The sequence below is a fragment of the Pelodiscus sinensis genome, chromosome 6, assembly GCF_049634645.1.
Source record: "Pelodiscus sinensis isolate JC-2024 chromosome 6, ASM4963464v1, whole genome shotgun sequence".
Lineage (NCBI taxonomy): Eukaryota > Metazoa > Chordata > Testudines > Trionychidae > Pelodiscus > Pelodiscus sinensis.
In genome coordinates, this window is record NC_134716.1 from 10570344 (window position 1) to 10585075 (window position 14732).

The following is a 14732-nucleotide window of genomic DNA, read 5'->3' on the forward strand; positions in this document are numbered from 1 at the left end:
TCTTATTCCTGCTCAATAATAATTATTATTATCTGCCCAGGCCCAGAGAGATTCAGAAACCAGTTCAGAAAAGAAAACATGGCTTTGATTATTTTAGCATGTAAGTCCCTACTGAAGTTATTGTGACTGTCCTGAACTGGGACTTTAAGTAACACAACCAAGGCCATACAGGGAGTCTGTAGCAGAGCTGGCACAGGAATCAAGTTTAATATCCTATCTATCAGGCCAGCTTTCCTTTTGTTTACCACTCATTCATCCTAAGACCTAGAACCCCAGGGCCCTAAGAAAATCATGGCAGTGTTGTGGGTTAACAATAGAATTTTGTGGAATATGCACAACTGCTGAGTCCCCTCCCTCAAATGGCTGCGATTTTTCCAACAACATAGAGGTGGAAACAGGCACCCGCATGTGTGGGTCTTGCTGCCAGCCTGGCTACATAGTGCGTGGCAGCAGCATCATGTCAGAGCACCAGTTCAGCATTGGGTGTGTTGATTCGGCAGCTGGGTGTGTTCCAAGGAGCAGCAACCTTTGGACTAATTTCAATTTTCTACACCATCCCAGGGCACTGAACTTACTAGCCCCAACTCATTACACAGCTCTCTCCTCTCCTGGCATTAACCAGGAGTTATTTGTCTAGGATATTGACAACTGGTGCGCTAATTAATACACCGAATCTTTATCTTACTTTCTTCGTGAAAGTGTCAGACAGTTTCATTACAACACAAAGAGGACTCACCCTGGTCTAGAACATTAGATATTTAAATCTGTGCTAAGCAGTAGCTGCCCTTGCCAATTTTAATGTATAATAACATATAAAATAAAATTTTAATGTATAATAAAATAATAAAATATAAAAATTAACAGCCCTCTCTTCCAAGGAAAGCCTGCATACGGAACCCCGCAACCCTAACCCCATCCCAGAACAAGGATTTAAATGAAGGAAAACATAGCTTATTTAAGGACCAGAGCAACACTGGATAAATCTAGTTATATGCACATGATAGACCAGGGTTACTCAACTTTGGAAGTCTCAGGGGACACAATGATACTCACAGCACATGCCAAGGGCTGCAACTTAAGTGTGGTTCTGTATATATGCAAATAGCTTATTTCACACAGACAGGCATGAATACAAAGATTAAGGCAAGACTACACAACATGCAGGTCCCATTTAAGGCCGTTCTGCTGATATTAATAAAATACAACATTTACCCCATTTTCACCCATATGACAGCACTTTTACTGAGCAATGACAGTCCAGGAATTTAACTTCTAAAAGCATATCAACAGAAGACCATTATATTGACTACTTTTTCATCTTGGCTTCACAACAGTCCAGGAATTTAACTACTAAAACTCATATCAGCCCAAACTGCACCACAAACAAACGGGCCGTGTGTTGAGTAGCCCTGCGATAGATCCTCCAATTAGTTGCTTTGCTTCTTTTTATGAACATGGCATTAAACACAGGTTACTTAAAGTGTAGATCTATAACTGTTGGATATTTTCTGGAAAATTTTACCCTTCTCTGTGGTCACTGAGAAGGCTAAATGGATTATATTTTCCCGCCCCCCCCAAAAAACATTTGTCAGACATTTTTCATCAGTTTTATTTCATAAAAATCTGTAATAGCTTCCTCTCCCAGTAGCCCTCCCAAAAAACTCCTGTAAACATCACTTTTATTCTAAAAATGTTAATCCAACAAGTACAATGATTCAAATCCCATCCTTACCCTATAACAAGTAACTTTATTCATGTCTCTAATCCAGGGCTAGCCCTACCATGAGGTGAACTGAGGCGGCCGCCTCAGGTGCCAGACTGTGGGAGGGCGCCAGTAGGACCTAGAGTGTAGAAAATTGTGTCTCCTGCTGCTGCATATGTAGGTAGCAGAGCAGTCCTATGAGAGGAGTAGAAGAGGAAGAAGGCAGAATTGAGACCTTTCAAAGTTTTGGCCTAAGCGAGGGGGCATGGGCGTGTCATTTGAGCTCCTTGCCTCAGGTGCTCCTCCCTGTTAATTCAGCAGCGCTATCCACACACGTAAAGTTAAGGCATGAGTGGTTTTTCTAGATCAGGTCAGTTTTACTGGAGATTTGGATAGGACCTATTTTTCAGAAGCACTGAAAACACACAGTTTCCCTTGACTTTGTATTCAGAATTTCTGAAAATTAGGTCTCAAATGACTTGTTTGAAAATGTGGTCCATACATAATTACAGCAAAGTAATTTTAAAGGGCGAACAAAAATATAATTAAATAGTCAAAATACTGGTTAATTATTGGGCTGGGTCAGTAGTAAGTTTTTCTTCTTTACCCTTCTTTCAGGTTTTAAGCTGTGACTGAAACAATCCAATGCATCCAACAGATGATCCTTTTACTCCTACGACAAAATTCAACATTCTTTTCACATTAGCAAAAAGTTATTACCATCTGCATTGTATTCAGTCTCAGATCAGTCTGTACAAGTATCTGGCAGATGAGCCATCTCCCTTGTGCCAGGAATAGCCCTCAGAATTGTAAAAATGTAGTCTTGTGTAACAAAGCTAGTACACAAAATCCAGCTTTAGAAATTCAGCAGTTAGGACATATAATTCTTATAAGAATTCCAGGGCTAGCTGACCATATTTTAAATATTAACTTCCAGCTTGTGAAAGGTAAGGGATTGGCAGCATCTGAGACTAAAGACCTCTTATCCACTGAACAGGTACAGAACAGGAACTGCTACTGCTTGCCTTGCCTCTGAAGTGAGAGAGTAGCTCCGTGTGTGTGCCCATTCAATAGCTGGTCTTTGCCAGCTAAAATGCCATTTTTGCTTAAGACACTAGTCTATGAAGAACTGAGATGAGATGGACTAATTCAGCTCAGATAATCCCTGGCATGCTGGGATGGAGTCATACTAGCAGAGTTGTTGCCCTTAGGTTTCAATGTTATCTTAGATGCCAAAATTATGTTACCCCAGGATTTACAGTATTTTCTGCTGCTAACATTTACAGGACACCTTAAAGGTAGTGGAGAGAATACCTAGGAAATATTGAGCTACCACTATCAATTGTAGAAACTATGAAGTGTTTTTAGAGAGCAATCACCCTGCTTCTTTGCATTTCATTACCAATCCACAGAGTCATTTGTCCTTTCTGTACCAACGCCCTTGTATGTTTACCTCATTTGTAACCTGTGAGCAACAGAAAGATGCATAAAGGTCTAATTTAGAGTAGTCTCAAAATCCCTGTCATGAGGTCATTTGAGATATTAATACATTGCTTTGAGTAGAGAAGTAATCTAATTGCCATGTGACTCTGCTATTTATCTGTCAATTAGGAATCATACCTCATAGAGTGCCTCGCATGACATTTGTTAGAGTGCTCTGAGGCTGCTGGATGGGAGAGGCAATAGAATTTCAAAGTATTATCACCCGATTTCACCCACTTTTTTGTCACTGTTGTTTTGGCTGTTAGAAGATGCATCCTCTTCTTTACAGTTCCTCAATCTTTTTCTTTCTGATGCACCCCCGACCAACAGCTGTAACAACTCCACAGCCCACCTGTACCACAACTGTTTTCTGCACATAAAGCCAGGGCTGGTATTAAGGAGTAACAAGCAGGTCTGTTACCCAAGGCTGCATACCACAGGGCACCCCACAAAGACAAGTTGCTCAGGATTCTACTTCAGCCCTAGGTGGTGGGCTTAGGGCCCTAGATTTCAGACCTACACAGCAGAGCTTAGAGTTTCTGCCCTGAGCCCCAGCAAGTCTATCACTGATCTTGCTTGGAGGACCCCCTTGAACCTGGGTCCCAGACCTCTGGTTGAAAATGATTGCTCTATTTTTTTGAGGCTTTTCTCATTCAAAAGGGGCTTATGTTGATAGCTAGTGGTTCTGACCTCTGCTTGTAATTTTGTTTTAAGACCTCAGACAGACTGCTGCTCTCCACACATTTGGACAGAAACAGTGGAAATAAATGAAGTCAGGCAGGTCTGTTTTATTTGGTGTTCTCAAGATTTTTTCCCTGAATTATCCAGGGAGAGATTTACTCTAATGCACGCCATTCTTGCCCAATACATAATTGCAGGCACACTGCTCCTTTTCCACATTTCCAAAATGAGAGCAGCATGCACAAATTAAGGATGGTACAATGCCTTAAATGAGCATAGATTAGAACATTAGTGCCATAGGAAACAGGCTCTTGCTTCTAGATAAAAGCCCAGCACAACTACTATTTTCAGACAGGGATTGGCTAATTCTGTTGCAATGTTCTATTACAGTGAAGTTATTTCAGTTAAACCAAATCACTTATGTAGTGAATCAATTATTCTGACACCTATTACAGTAATTCTGATTGGTGCATGTACAAGCAAAATGGATCCCTACACATGCATTTTTCCTTTATTGTCCTTTCATCTTTTTGCTTTCTTCTGAGTCATCTCATCTCCCCCTCTTCATTCAAATCTCTTCTTAAAAAACAGTTCTGCACGGTTTCCAGCTTGTACTCATATTTTGGGCTAGGAAGAAATATTGCCCCAGGTAAGATTGGCAGAGACCGTGAAGGATTTTCACCTACCTTTGCAGCGTGGGACACAGGTCACTTGCTGGTTTGAGCTAGGGAGGTTAGCTATCCATTAACTGAATACAGTAATTACTCGTTTAACACATGCCCACTTAACATGTTTTCACAATAGCACAATTTTTTTTTAGGGAATGTTTTTTGAATAACACAACCGTCCTCGAAATAACAAGAAAATAATCAAGTGGCGGATTACTTCGCTCGGTGGTATAAGTTGGCAGAAACGGTGGTAATACGCATGAGCGGATGAATAGTCATAGTCACAGTGCTCCTCCGCTCACTCACGTGTTTATCTTTGTGTTTTAACAAAATGCGGTGACTTGTGTTGCTAGATATCGAATGCTGACATTGACGACCCAGCATCAACAAAAAATTGACTTTGCCACCACCACCTGAAACGCAGCCCCCATCTTTTCCCTTATTTTTATTTGGAAAATTGACCCTGGATAGCACGTTTTCACTTAGCACGAACATTTTCAGAAACACATCTAGGCTACGTCTAGACTGGCCCCTTCTCCGGAAGAGGCATGCTAATTTCTGACTTTGAAATAGGGAAATCCGCGGGGGATTTAAATATCCCCCGCGGGATTTAAATAAACATGTCTGCTGCTTTTTTTCCGGCTTGGGGAAAAGCCGGAAAAGAGCGTCCAGACTGGTGCGATCCTCTGGAAAAGGTAGGAATAAGAGATCCTCCGGAAAAGGGCTTTATTCCGGAGGATCGCGCCAGTCTGGACGGTCTTTTCCGGCTTTTCCCCAAGCTGGAAAAAAAGCGGCGGACATGTTTATTTAAATCCCGCGGGGAATATTTAAATCCCCCGCGGATTTCCCTATTCCAAAGTTAGAAATTAGCATGCCTCTTCCGGAGAAGGGGCCAGTCTAGATGTAACCCTACAGTATTACATGAGGAATTACTGTAGTTGAATAACCTCTTGAATTCTTATTAGTTACTTGACTATTCTATAGTCCCCCAGGGTTCTATATCAGAGTGGGGTGTCAGGTAGGAGCTGGTCTGTGAGGGAGCAAGTTCAAAACCACCCGGAACTGGTTGCTTGTCACCCTGTGCTGCTGCCTCTGTTACAGAGGCAGCAGCAGGCTCTGTCTGGTGGGGAGCTGAACTCCTGGACCCAGCGTGAGCTGGGACTGAGCCAGGCTGCCTGTCTGCCTCACTCCTAATACATTTTAAATGCAGAGCCACAGTGGGGATAGGTCCTAGACCTGGTATGAGCGAGGCCTGATAAACATTTACTGAGGGGTGGTGGAATGTGTGTTAATCAATATAGCATTAATCGACGGCATTAATCAATAAGCTTTTGCTTATCGGTTAATCAGTTAATCGACTACACTATTAAATCCCTAGCTTGAACTAGAGAAAATGGTGGAGTCTCCGTAACCTGAAGTTTTGAGATCAAGATCTGAACACTTCAGTAATCTAGCCAGAGATTATGAGTCTGTCACGTGACTAACAGGGTAGAGGAGGTTCTATGGCTTGTGATATGCAAAAGACCAAACTAAATGCTCGTGATGGGCCCTTCTGGCCTTAAACTCTATGAGAACGTTACTGGCTTAGCGGATAGACCAAATGGGATGAAACAATCTGGAAAGAGCTTCTGTGCTACACATGACACATGAATGGCAGGCAGCTAGATGGCTAATTTCCAATACCTCCACAAGATGTCTAGTGCATTAAGATCTTTGGCATTATTCAAGAAACTCAAACACACATTGCCATGTGATACTGATTGTAATGATCTCTCGTAGTCAAATGCTAGAAGTACACATGGTGCTCCTGCTCCTGGCAGTGCAAAACAGGTTGAAATTGGCTTAGCCAAGAAAGCCTGAGCACAAATGTTATTTTTAGCCCTGTAAGTATGAGCCCCCTTGTGATGGATTTTGTCTGGGTGCGAGCCCCCACTTCCTGCCTCGGGAGTGAGGCCCAGTAAGCCCACCGTTTTAAAGCCCACGGGGCCCAGCGGCTAGAGGGGTGCGAGCTCCCAGCTCCCCCCTTTTCGGGTTGAGTAGGGCCCAGCGAGCCCTCCATCCAAGGAACCCCGTGGCCCTTGGACCCCACCCTGGGGTCAACCTTCTGTAGTCACGTCCCACTGGGGTGACTGTCCTTTTCGAGGTTCTCAAGTTTACTTATGCGGTCACTATGCGAGATAATGGGGTGGGGGCTAGGGGGACCTGGGCCCACCCTCTCCACCGGGTCCCAGCCTGGGGCCCTATGGGGTTCGGGTACTACCCTTACCTGGCTGACGGGGTCCCACCCCATAACATGTCAGCCCACGGGCACCAAAAGTGCTCTGCCCCAGGCTGCTTCCTAACCTCCCCCTGGCCTGAGGGCCTCCAGTCCTGGAACCCCGGGTTTTACCACTCTGGCGTGGGTCCTGGACTCCCCTTCCTGGCTCTCCGGGGTCCAGTGCTCCCGCCTCCAGCATAGAGGGAGGAATCGCTTCCCCGTGGTCCTCCCTCCGCTTCCACCTTCTCGGCGTCTTTTAAACTGCCCGCCGGAGGCCACGCTGCCCTTCCTCTCCCCTCCCCCGACGTCCTGACATGTGGAGCGTTGGGTCTCAGGGGGTGGGGTTACGTCCTGGTGCTCCGGGGTCGGGGGGCAGTGTCTCGCCCTGGGCCACCAGCAGGCACTCTTTCCCTGCACTGATTGGTCCCACTCCGTACGCCCTGCCAGTTTCAGTGCGGGCCTCGGCTGACCCGTCACACCCCTCAATTAATCAGGGGGCTGAAACCTACTGCCATGTGAGGGTTTTTGTTTTGCTGTGCAGATATACTCAGATATTCAACTTGGTTTGTGTGGTCTAGGAGTTTATCTTCACTGCAATCATAGGATGCGACTGCAGCATGCATAAGAACACCGCAGAGAACTTAGTGTAGCTAGTTTGGGCATCAGTAGTATTGAAACCATAACAGTGCAGCCTTCAGTACAGGCTGCTCAAGCTCACCTCACACTCTGGTTACTTACTCTGGCAGCTAGCTGCACTGAAAACAGTGCTGCTATAGCTTCAGTGCTCCTGGTACCCAAGTTATCTAGATTATGCTTATATTGCCAGAATGGCCAATTAAACCCAGACTGCAGAATAGATTTATCTGGCATGCCTACATTAGAGCTAAAAGAAGTAAATTCCAGCTTGAGAAGACATACCCATGCTAGCTTTGATTGAACTACTGTGCTAAAACTAGTACTGTCACCATGGTGGTGTAAAGGGCAGGGTAGACTAGCTGCCCTGGGTACAATCCTACCCCGACCCTACATAAGCATTCATGATAGTTAGCACTAAGGATGTTACAGTGTGAGTAACTTGGTAGCCGTATAATCACAGAAAATTTCCGTTACACACACCCACAGCGCAGGGCGGCAGCCAGCTTCCCATGTGTACCAGCTCCCAGCTGCCACCCCACGCTGCTGTCTCTGATACAAAGGCAGCAGTGCAGGGTAGTAGTCAGCTCCCCATGAGCCAGGCCAGGAGCTGTGTGTAACCAATAAGCCTGAGCTCACGCTTATCGGTTACCCGTTTAAATGGCACCACTCTTGAACACTCCCTAGTTAGTAATTCTCACCACCACAGCCTCATTGATATTTTTATCCGATAGCTCAATCAGAGCTAGCATGAATAAGCCTTTTCTATGTGGAATTTACATCTTCTGGATCCAGTGTAGACACGCCCTAAGAGAAGATGAGGCAATATAAGTCAAGTACCTATCAGCTTCAAGTTTTGAATATGCAGAAGAAAAGCTTCTGAGCATCTGGCTGGCCCTGCAAGGTATGTGAAGTGTGTGGGAGGGCAATAGCTGAGTTTGCATATTGGTATCATACAAATTTTGGCATTTACAAATGGAACTTTAAAAACAATGGACATTGTTAAATACCTGATTTTTCTTATTCTGAATCAAATGTTTGTGATGGTTATATCCTATCCTATCAGGGTGCTAATGCACTGATTCCTATTGGATGGGTTGTCTACATTACACAACCTGACCTCCCAAAGGATGCTGAATAGCTCACTTGTAGACAGTCTCAGCAGGAAGGTCAAAGATCTGAACTGCCAAGGAGCCTGAATTACCCTTTCACTCCTTGAGCTGGCCCCTCTGGGGCAGCTCTTAAGATCATTAACAATAGTATGGAAAGGTATGTGCTGCCTGTCTTGGAGCAGACTCACCACTCTGGCACCTCCAGCTGGTTGCTCTGGGAATTAGCTCGCTGGATGCCTCCCTCTTGCTGGTGTCTCCCTGTGTTTCTTTGTCCCTGGCATCCTCTTCAGGACACTTCCTTCCGGCAGTGCCCACTCATCCCTGAGCCCCCCTGTTTGGGATTGGTGTTTATCTTGCTTGCGCTCCAGGGTCCTCCCTTCCCAGGGCACCCTGTTCTCCTCTCAGGGAACACCAGTTCCCCCGTACTCACCTTGCCTCATTGACCCACTGCCAGTCTTCAACTAGCCCCTGCCTCAGGCGCAAACTGCAGTCTGTCATGGCCACTCATCACTGGCAAAGGGGTGTGAACCAGTTGCCCCTGCCTACCACGGCTGCCTCTCTACAGCCCTACTAGCCTCGGGCCTTCCTTCAGGCCCTGCTGCCTGGGAGCTTGCTTGGCCAGAGCTTCCCAAGCCCTGCCTTCCTTCTCCAGCATTGCTCTACCTCCACGAAGCCTCCTGCTTCCCTGGCAGTCTGGTCCCTGCTGCTCTCTGTCCCTAGCTGCAGTTAGGGTTGCCAGGTGTCCGATATTCACCTGACAGTCCAGTATTTTCACCTCCTGTCCAGTAAAAAAAAAAATTCAGAGAAACCTAAAATGTATTTTCTGATTTTTTCCCCAGCCAGGAGGCAAAAATGCCGGGCACCTGGCAACCCTACAAGGGGCAGTAATGCTTCCCCCGGGTCTTAGTGCTCCACTGCTCCCCTGTTCCTCTCCCTGCACTCACTCTTAAAGGGGACATGCGATTTTATTAAAATTTTTTTTTTTTGCTTAATAAGTCTTGGAGTCCTTTTTTTTTTTGCTCAACAACCTTGGTCTCCCCCACCCGTCCCTCCTCCCGTTTTTCCCTTCAACAGAATTTGAAGCTAGGGTTGCCAGATGGTTGAAACAAAAATACCGAACACCCTCCCCCCAGTGTTTTTTTTTTTGGCAGGGGGAAGGGTGTTCGGTATTTTTGTTTCAACCATCTGGCAACCCTAGCTGCAGTCAGTTCTCCCCTCCCTCCAGGGCTACATCTAGACTACGAGCCTCTTTCAAAAGAGAGCGTCTAGACTGCAATCACTTTTGCCCAGGCAATCTGGATGCTCTCTTTCGATAAAGGCCTGTTTGCATTCAAGAATGCCTTTTTTCGAAGAGCACTTTCGAAAAAAGGCATTCTTCTTTGTAAAATGAGGTTGACCATGGTCGGAAAAAAAAAGCCGTGTTCTTTTGATTTAATTTTGAAAGAACGTGGAGGCAGTCTAGATGCAGAGGAAGTTTTTTCGAAAAAACCCTGTAGTCTAGACACACCCCAGAAGTCCTCCTTTTTATAGCCCCCAGCTGGGCCCTCATTAGTGAAAACTGCCTCAGTGGGGCTACCCTCTCAGTCCTCATTAAGGGCCAAACCCCCAGCCCTGAAAGGGCCAGTGCAGGGCAAGGGCCCTGTCACACTGCCACTAACCATGCAGTACTTATTTTGTGAATAAATATCACAGAGAACTTCAGTATCCAGGGCTCTCAATCACAGCACCAAATTAACTTCAACTATGGTTGTACTCTGAAAAGTGACCGTCATAGTTAGGGATGTAAATGATTAACTAGCTAACCGGTAAGCCCCACCCTTTAGTTTTCAGAGCAGAGCTGCATTTTTAAAATACAGCACAAAAAATATCTAAAACTAAATTGGAAAATAATTATCTTTTAAACATGCTGAAATTAAAGTCTGATCAGCAAGGGCAGCCCAATGGATAAGAATAACTCTGTATGTCTATGTTTTGACATCAAGAAGAAACACAAGCAGCATACACTTATTTAAACAAACACTAAGCATTAAAATTGTTGACACTAATAAATGTGCTTACATTATTTTGTAAACCACTGTTTGCCACATTTGTTAATTGGATAACAACAGAACACTGAATTTGACATACTGGCTTGTTACACACTATCAATATCAGGTTAGAAGAAAACCAGATTTTTTAAAAAAGATCAGGTGTGTCTAGAAAGAGATAGGGTGTAACATATAATTCTGCCAACACTGGCCCAACATTTCTACTTCAGTAAAGCAGATTTACCTCAGCTGAGGATCTGTCCTTTTTTAGTTTAATAATTAGTAGCATAAAATACTTCTAAATAACTCCCTTAAAATACTGACATCTTCATCATACGGATCCATGGGAAGGAGTCCCTTGAGGAATTCCTCAGGGATTTCAACAATTTCCACCTCACTATCAATCTCAGCATGAATCAGTCCACACAAGAGATCCAATTCTTTGACATTACAGTGCAAATAAGTTATGGTCACATAAACACCACCCTATACTGGAAACCTACTGACGACTATTCCTACCTACATGCCTCTAGCTTCCATCCAAGACACATCACATGATCTGTTGTCTACAGAAAAGCCCTAAGATGCAACCGGATTTGCTCCAATCCCACAGACAGAGACGAACACCTACAAGATCTTTATCAGGCATTCTTAAAACTTCAATACCCACCTGGGGAAGTGAAGAAACAGATTGACAGAGCTAGATGAGTACCCAGATGTCTTTATCAGAGGCAGCAGCATCCCCTGTCTGCAGGGGGGCCTGGAACACCCCAGACAGAAGCTGCTCCGGCATCTCATGGAGCAGCCGCTGTCCACGGTGAGCTGAGGTGCCCCATGGACAGGGTGGCAAGTAGGAGCTGTTTTTTAAACCAGCTCCCTGCACAGATTGACTCCTGCCTGCTGCCCCACGCTGCTGCCCCTCTTACAGAGGCAGCAGCGTGGGGCTTCTGGGAGTGGAGCCAGGAGCGCGGAGTTGCAGGCAGCTCCCTCGCATGCTCTTCATTTAAATCTCAGACCAGCAGGCCGGGGCTGAGATTGAGTCAGCCTGCCAGTCTGAGTTTTAAATGCAGAGCACATGGGCGGGAGAAAGGGGGGTTGTCGCGGTTAACTAGGACTGTTAACCAACAAGCAATTGCTTATGGGTTAAATAGTTATCCATCTAACCACTACAATCCCTAGTTTTATCTTTAGGCTATGTCTAGACTGCATCCCTCTGTCGACAGAGGGATGCAAATCAAGCACATTGAAATTGCTAATGAAGCAGGGATTTAAATATCCCGTGGCTCATTAGCATAAACATGGCCACTGCTTTTTTTCGAAACGGTGCTTTTTTGAAAAAAACCAGCAGTCTAGATGCAGAGCTGTCAAAAAATAAAGCCTTTTTTTGACCGATCCTGTATTCCTCAAAAAATGAAGTTCTCTGTCGACAGCGAGATGTAGTCTAGACACATTCTTAGTGATTAATTGCTGCCACTATTTTCTATGGAGAAACCTTTGCAGGATAACTTCAAGACAAAAAAAAAATGAATGCAAATCCTTCACTGCTTCACACTGACATCGAGGAAGTAGCTTCCCTGTGTGTCAGTGCTCCTTTCGCTTCCTGCGTCTCACTTCCACTCACATTTCTACATATGCACAGTGAGAAAAGAACACATCTCTGATGCGTCTGCTAACTTCTGTTAACATCGTAACATGTCCACTTGCCTGGATTTCAGTCACTTCTCAAACTCAAACCCTTCACATTACCTGGTACCTTGAACACATGCAAACACATATGAGCTGTATTTATACATTTTATGTATTTCACATTACAGCTGTATCCTTAAACACTTAAGTCGTCTCCTATGTTACTTTTGCAATGTGACTTAGAAGCATAAGCTGCTCAGTTAGGTGCTTTTGAAAATTTTACCCATGATGTGTACTTCAACATAACAGAAAATTAGACATCTGTGTAAACATGAATATTCCTATGTAGAAATATGTCATTATCAATATCATTTATTTTTGCAGTAATGCCTGTGAACCCCTTATGATCCAGAGCTCCTTACAGAAATGAATACACATGCCTCTAATCAGTAAGTTTATACACACAGACATTCATACATATACCCTAGTTTACACTTCTGAAAACCCCATAGTAGATACTCCTATGTAACATAGTACAGAATTGCTGTCTTTGCGAGTATATATCTTGCCCATGTTCGTTTGTGCACACGGTGAGGGAACTCCTCAACCCAATAAAGTCCATTCACTTAAGTGGGTCAAAGATTTCATCCATAGCATTTGAGACACTTTACAAACATTACACAAATGAGTTGTATTTTATATAAGAATACATCAGTTACATGATTGGTAACACATGAACAGTGTCCAGTAAGGAAGAAAATGTGCATGTATGTTAATTGATGGTAGATTTCATACAGTATGTGTCTCTTTCCTAGGTGTGGCCATGCATAGTGTATTTATGCACTTACAACCACCCTTGAGTTTATATTGAATATACTATTGGCAATGTACACAGGTGCATACGCACCACTGAAGATGGGTGTGTCCAGTAGTTATGTGCCCACGTGGGTAAGCATGTTTAGTGTGTGCACCCTGTGAATGCACTGGTGAGCAGGTGTCGGGTGGCTGTGTGCTCAGAGGCCGGTGCCTGATTGGTGACTGTTGTGCCTGGTAGGTGGCTGCCTGCTCAGGGCTAGGTGCCTGGCAGGGATGTATCCAGAGGGGTGCCTACTAGGTGGCAGCCCACCCAGGGGTGGGTGCCTGTCAAGGATGTGCCCAGGGCTGGGTGGGTGCCTTGCAAGAGCATGCCAATGGAGAGGGTGCCCGGCAAGTGGCTGCCCATCCAGGGTGGATGCCCCGCAGGGGTGTGCCCAGGGCGGGGTGCCCAGCAGGAGTGTGCCAATAGGGTGGATGCCCAGCAGGAGTGTGCCCAGTGTGCCAATGGGATGGGTGCCCAGCAGCTGAGTGCCCAGGAGGGGTGTGCCCAGTGTGACTATGGGTGCCTGGCAAGGGTGTGCCAAGGGCTGGGTGCCTGGCAGGAGTGTGCCAAGGGCTGGGTGCCCGGCAGGAGCATGGCCAGGGCTGGGTGGGTGCCCGGCAGGAGCGTGGCCAGGGCTGAATGGGTGCCCGCCACCCCATGTGCCCCGGACCTTACCGCCGCCTGCTGGAAGGCGCCCTTGGTGTAGGTGCCACCTCCGCGGTAGGTGATGGCCGGGATCTCACGGCTGAGCAGCGCGCACTTGTGCTGGCGTGCCCGGCGCTGGGAGATGTAGTCCACACGCGACACCACGTTGCTTTTGGAGGAGAAGGTGACAATAGCCACGCGCGTGGCAGCCGGCACCACGGGAAAGTCAGAGAGCAGCTTCTTGACAAAACGCAGTTCGCTGAGGAAGTTGGCAGGCCCCACGCTTGAGGACTCGTCCACCAGGAAGACCAGCTCCAGCCGCCCGCTGTGCTCTCGCAGCCGCCGCACCTGGCGCTTGAAGGTGCGGCCCAGCCGCTCAACCTTGGCAGCCGTGGTGTCCGCTGGTGGCGGTGGCTGAAGCTGCAGAGCCCCCTGCGAAGCGGCGGCCAGGGCCAGGGCGGTAAAGTTGAGGGGGGGCTGCGGCGCACCTGCCCAGCCCATAACCAAACCCCCCCAGCAGCAGCAGAGCACCATCAGGGACCACATGGTCCAGGCAAAGTGGGGCTGCTGGCCCCTCCGCCAGCAGAGGCTGCGTGCTTCCCCACCTCAGGCAGCCAGTGGGGCCGGGGATCAGCTCCCTGCACACTGCCCCATGCACCTCAAGGCACGCTGCACCCCCGCGGCTGCAAAGAGACTGGCCCTGTCAGTGCTTCGCTCGCTGCCTCTCGCCGCCTACTGAGGGGTGGAAGGGAAGGGGGCAGGCGAGATCAGCAGCTCTTCTCCCGGCTCTCCCCTCCCCAGGGCTCCACTTCTTGCTGACGGGATTCCATGGCACCAGAGCCCCCAGCAGCTCAGCCTGTCCGCATTCCCAAAGCAAACACAGCGGCACCGAGAGCCCTGATTGATCCCAGATGTCTGGCGTGGAGCGGCGCTGGGGGGATGAATCCAGGCACCGGGAGTGTGTGTCAGTGCTCCTTTCGCTTCCTGCGTCTGACTTCCACTCGCATTTCTGTGTATGCCCAGTGAGAAGAGAACACATC

At 46.8% G+C, this 14732-nt stretch overlaps 1 protein-coding gene across 3 annotated transcripts in view; it reads right to left on the minus strand.

Moving 5' to 3' along the window:
- Positions 1-14732, minus strand: part of SVEP1 (sushi, von Willebrand factor type A, EGF and pentraxin domain containing 1) — a 179428-nt gene that overhangs the window by 153709 nt on the left and 10987 nt on the right. For 2 of the 3 annotated variants that reach the window (XM_075931435.1, XM_075931434.1), the window contains exon 1: positions 13723-14528. The exons of the other annotated variant lie outside the window; for it this stretch is intronic. In XM_075931435.1, the coding sequence (XP_075787550.1) occupies positions 13723-14238 (516 nt within the window). In that variant the 5' untranslated portion in view covers positions 14239-14528. Of the gene's footprint in view, positions 1-13722; positions 14529-14732 lie in introns of those variants that run through there. 3 annotated transcript variants of the gene reach the window in all.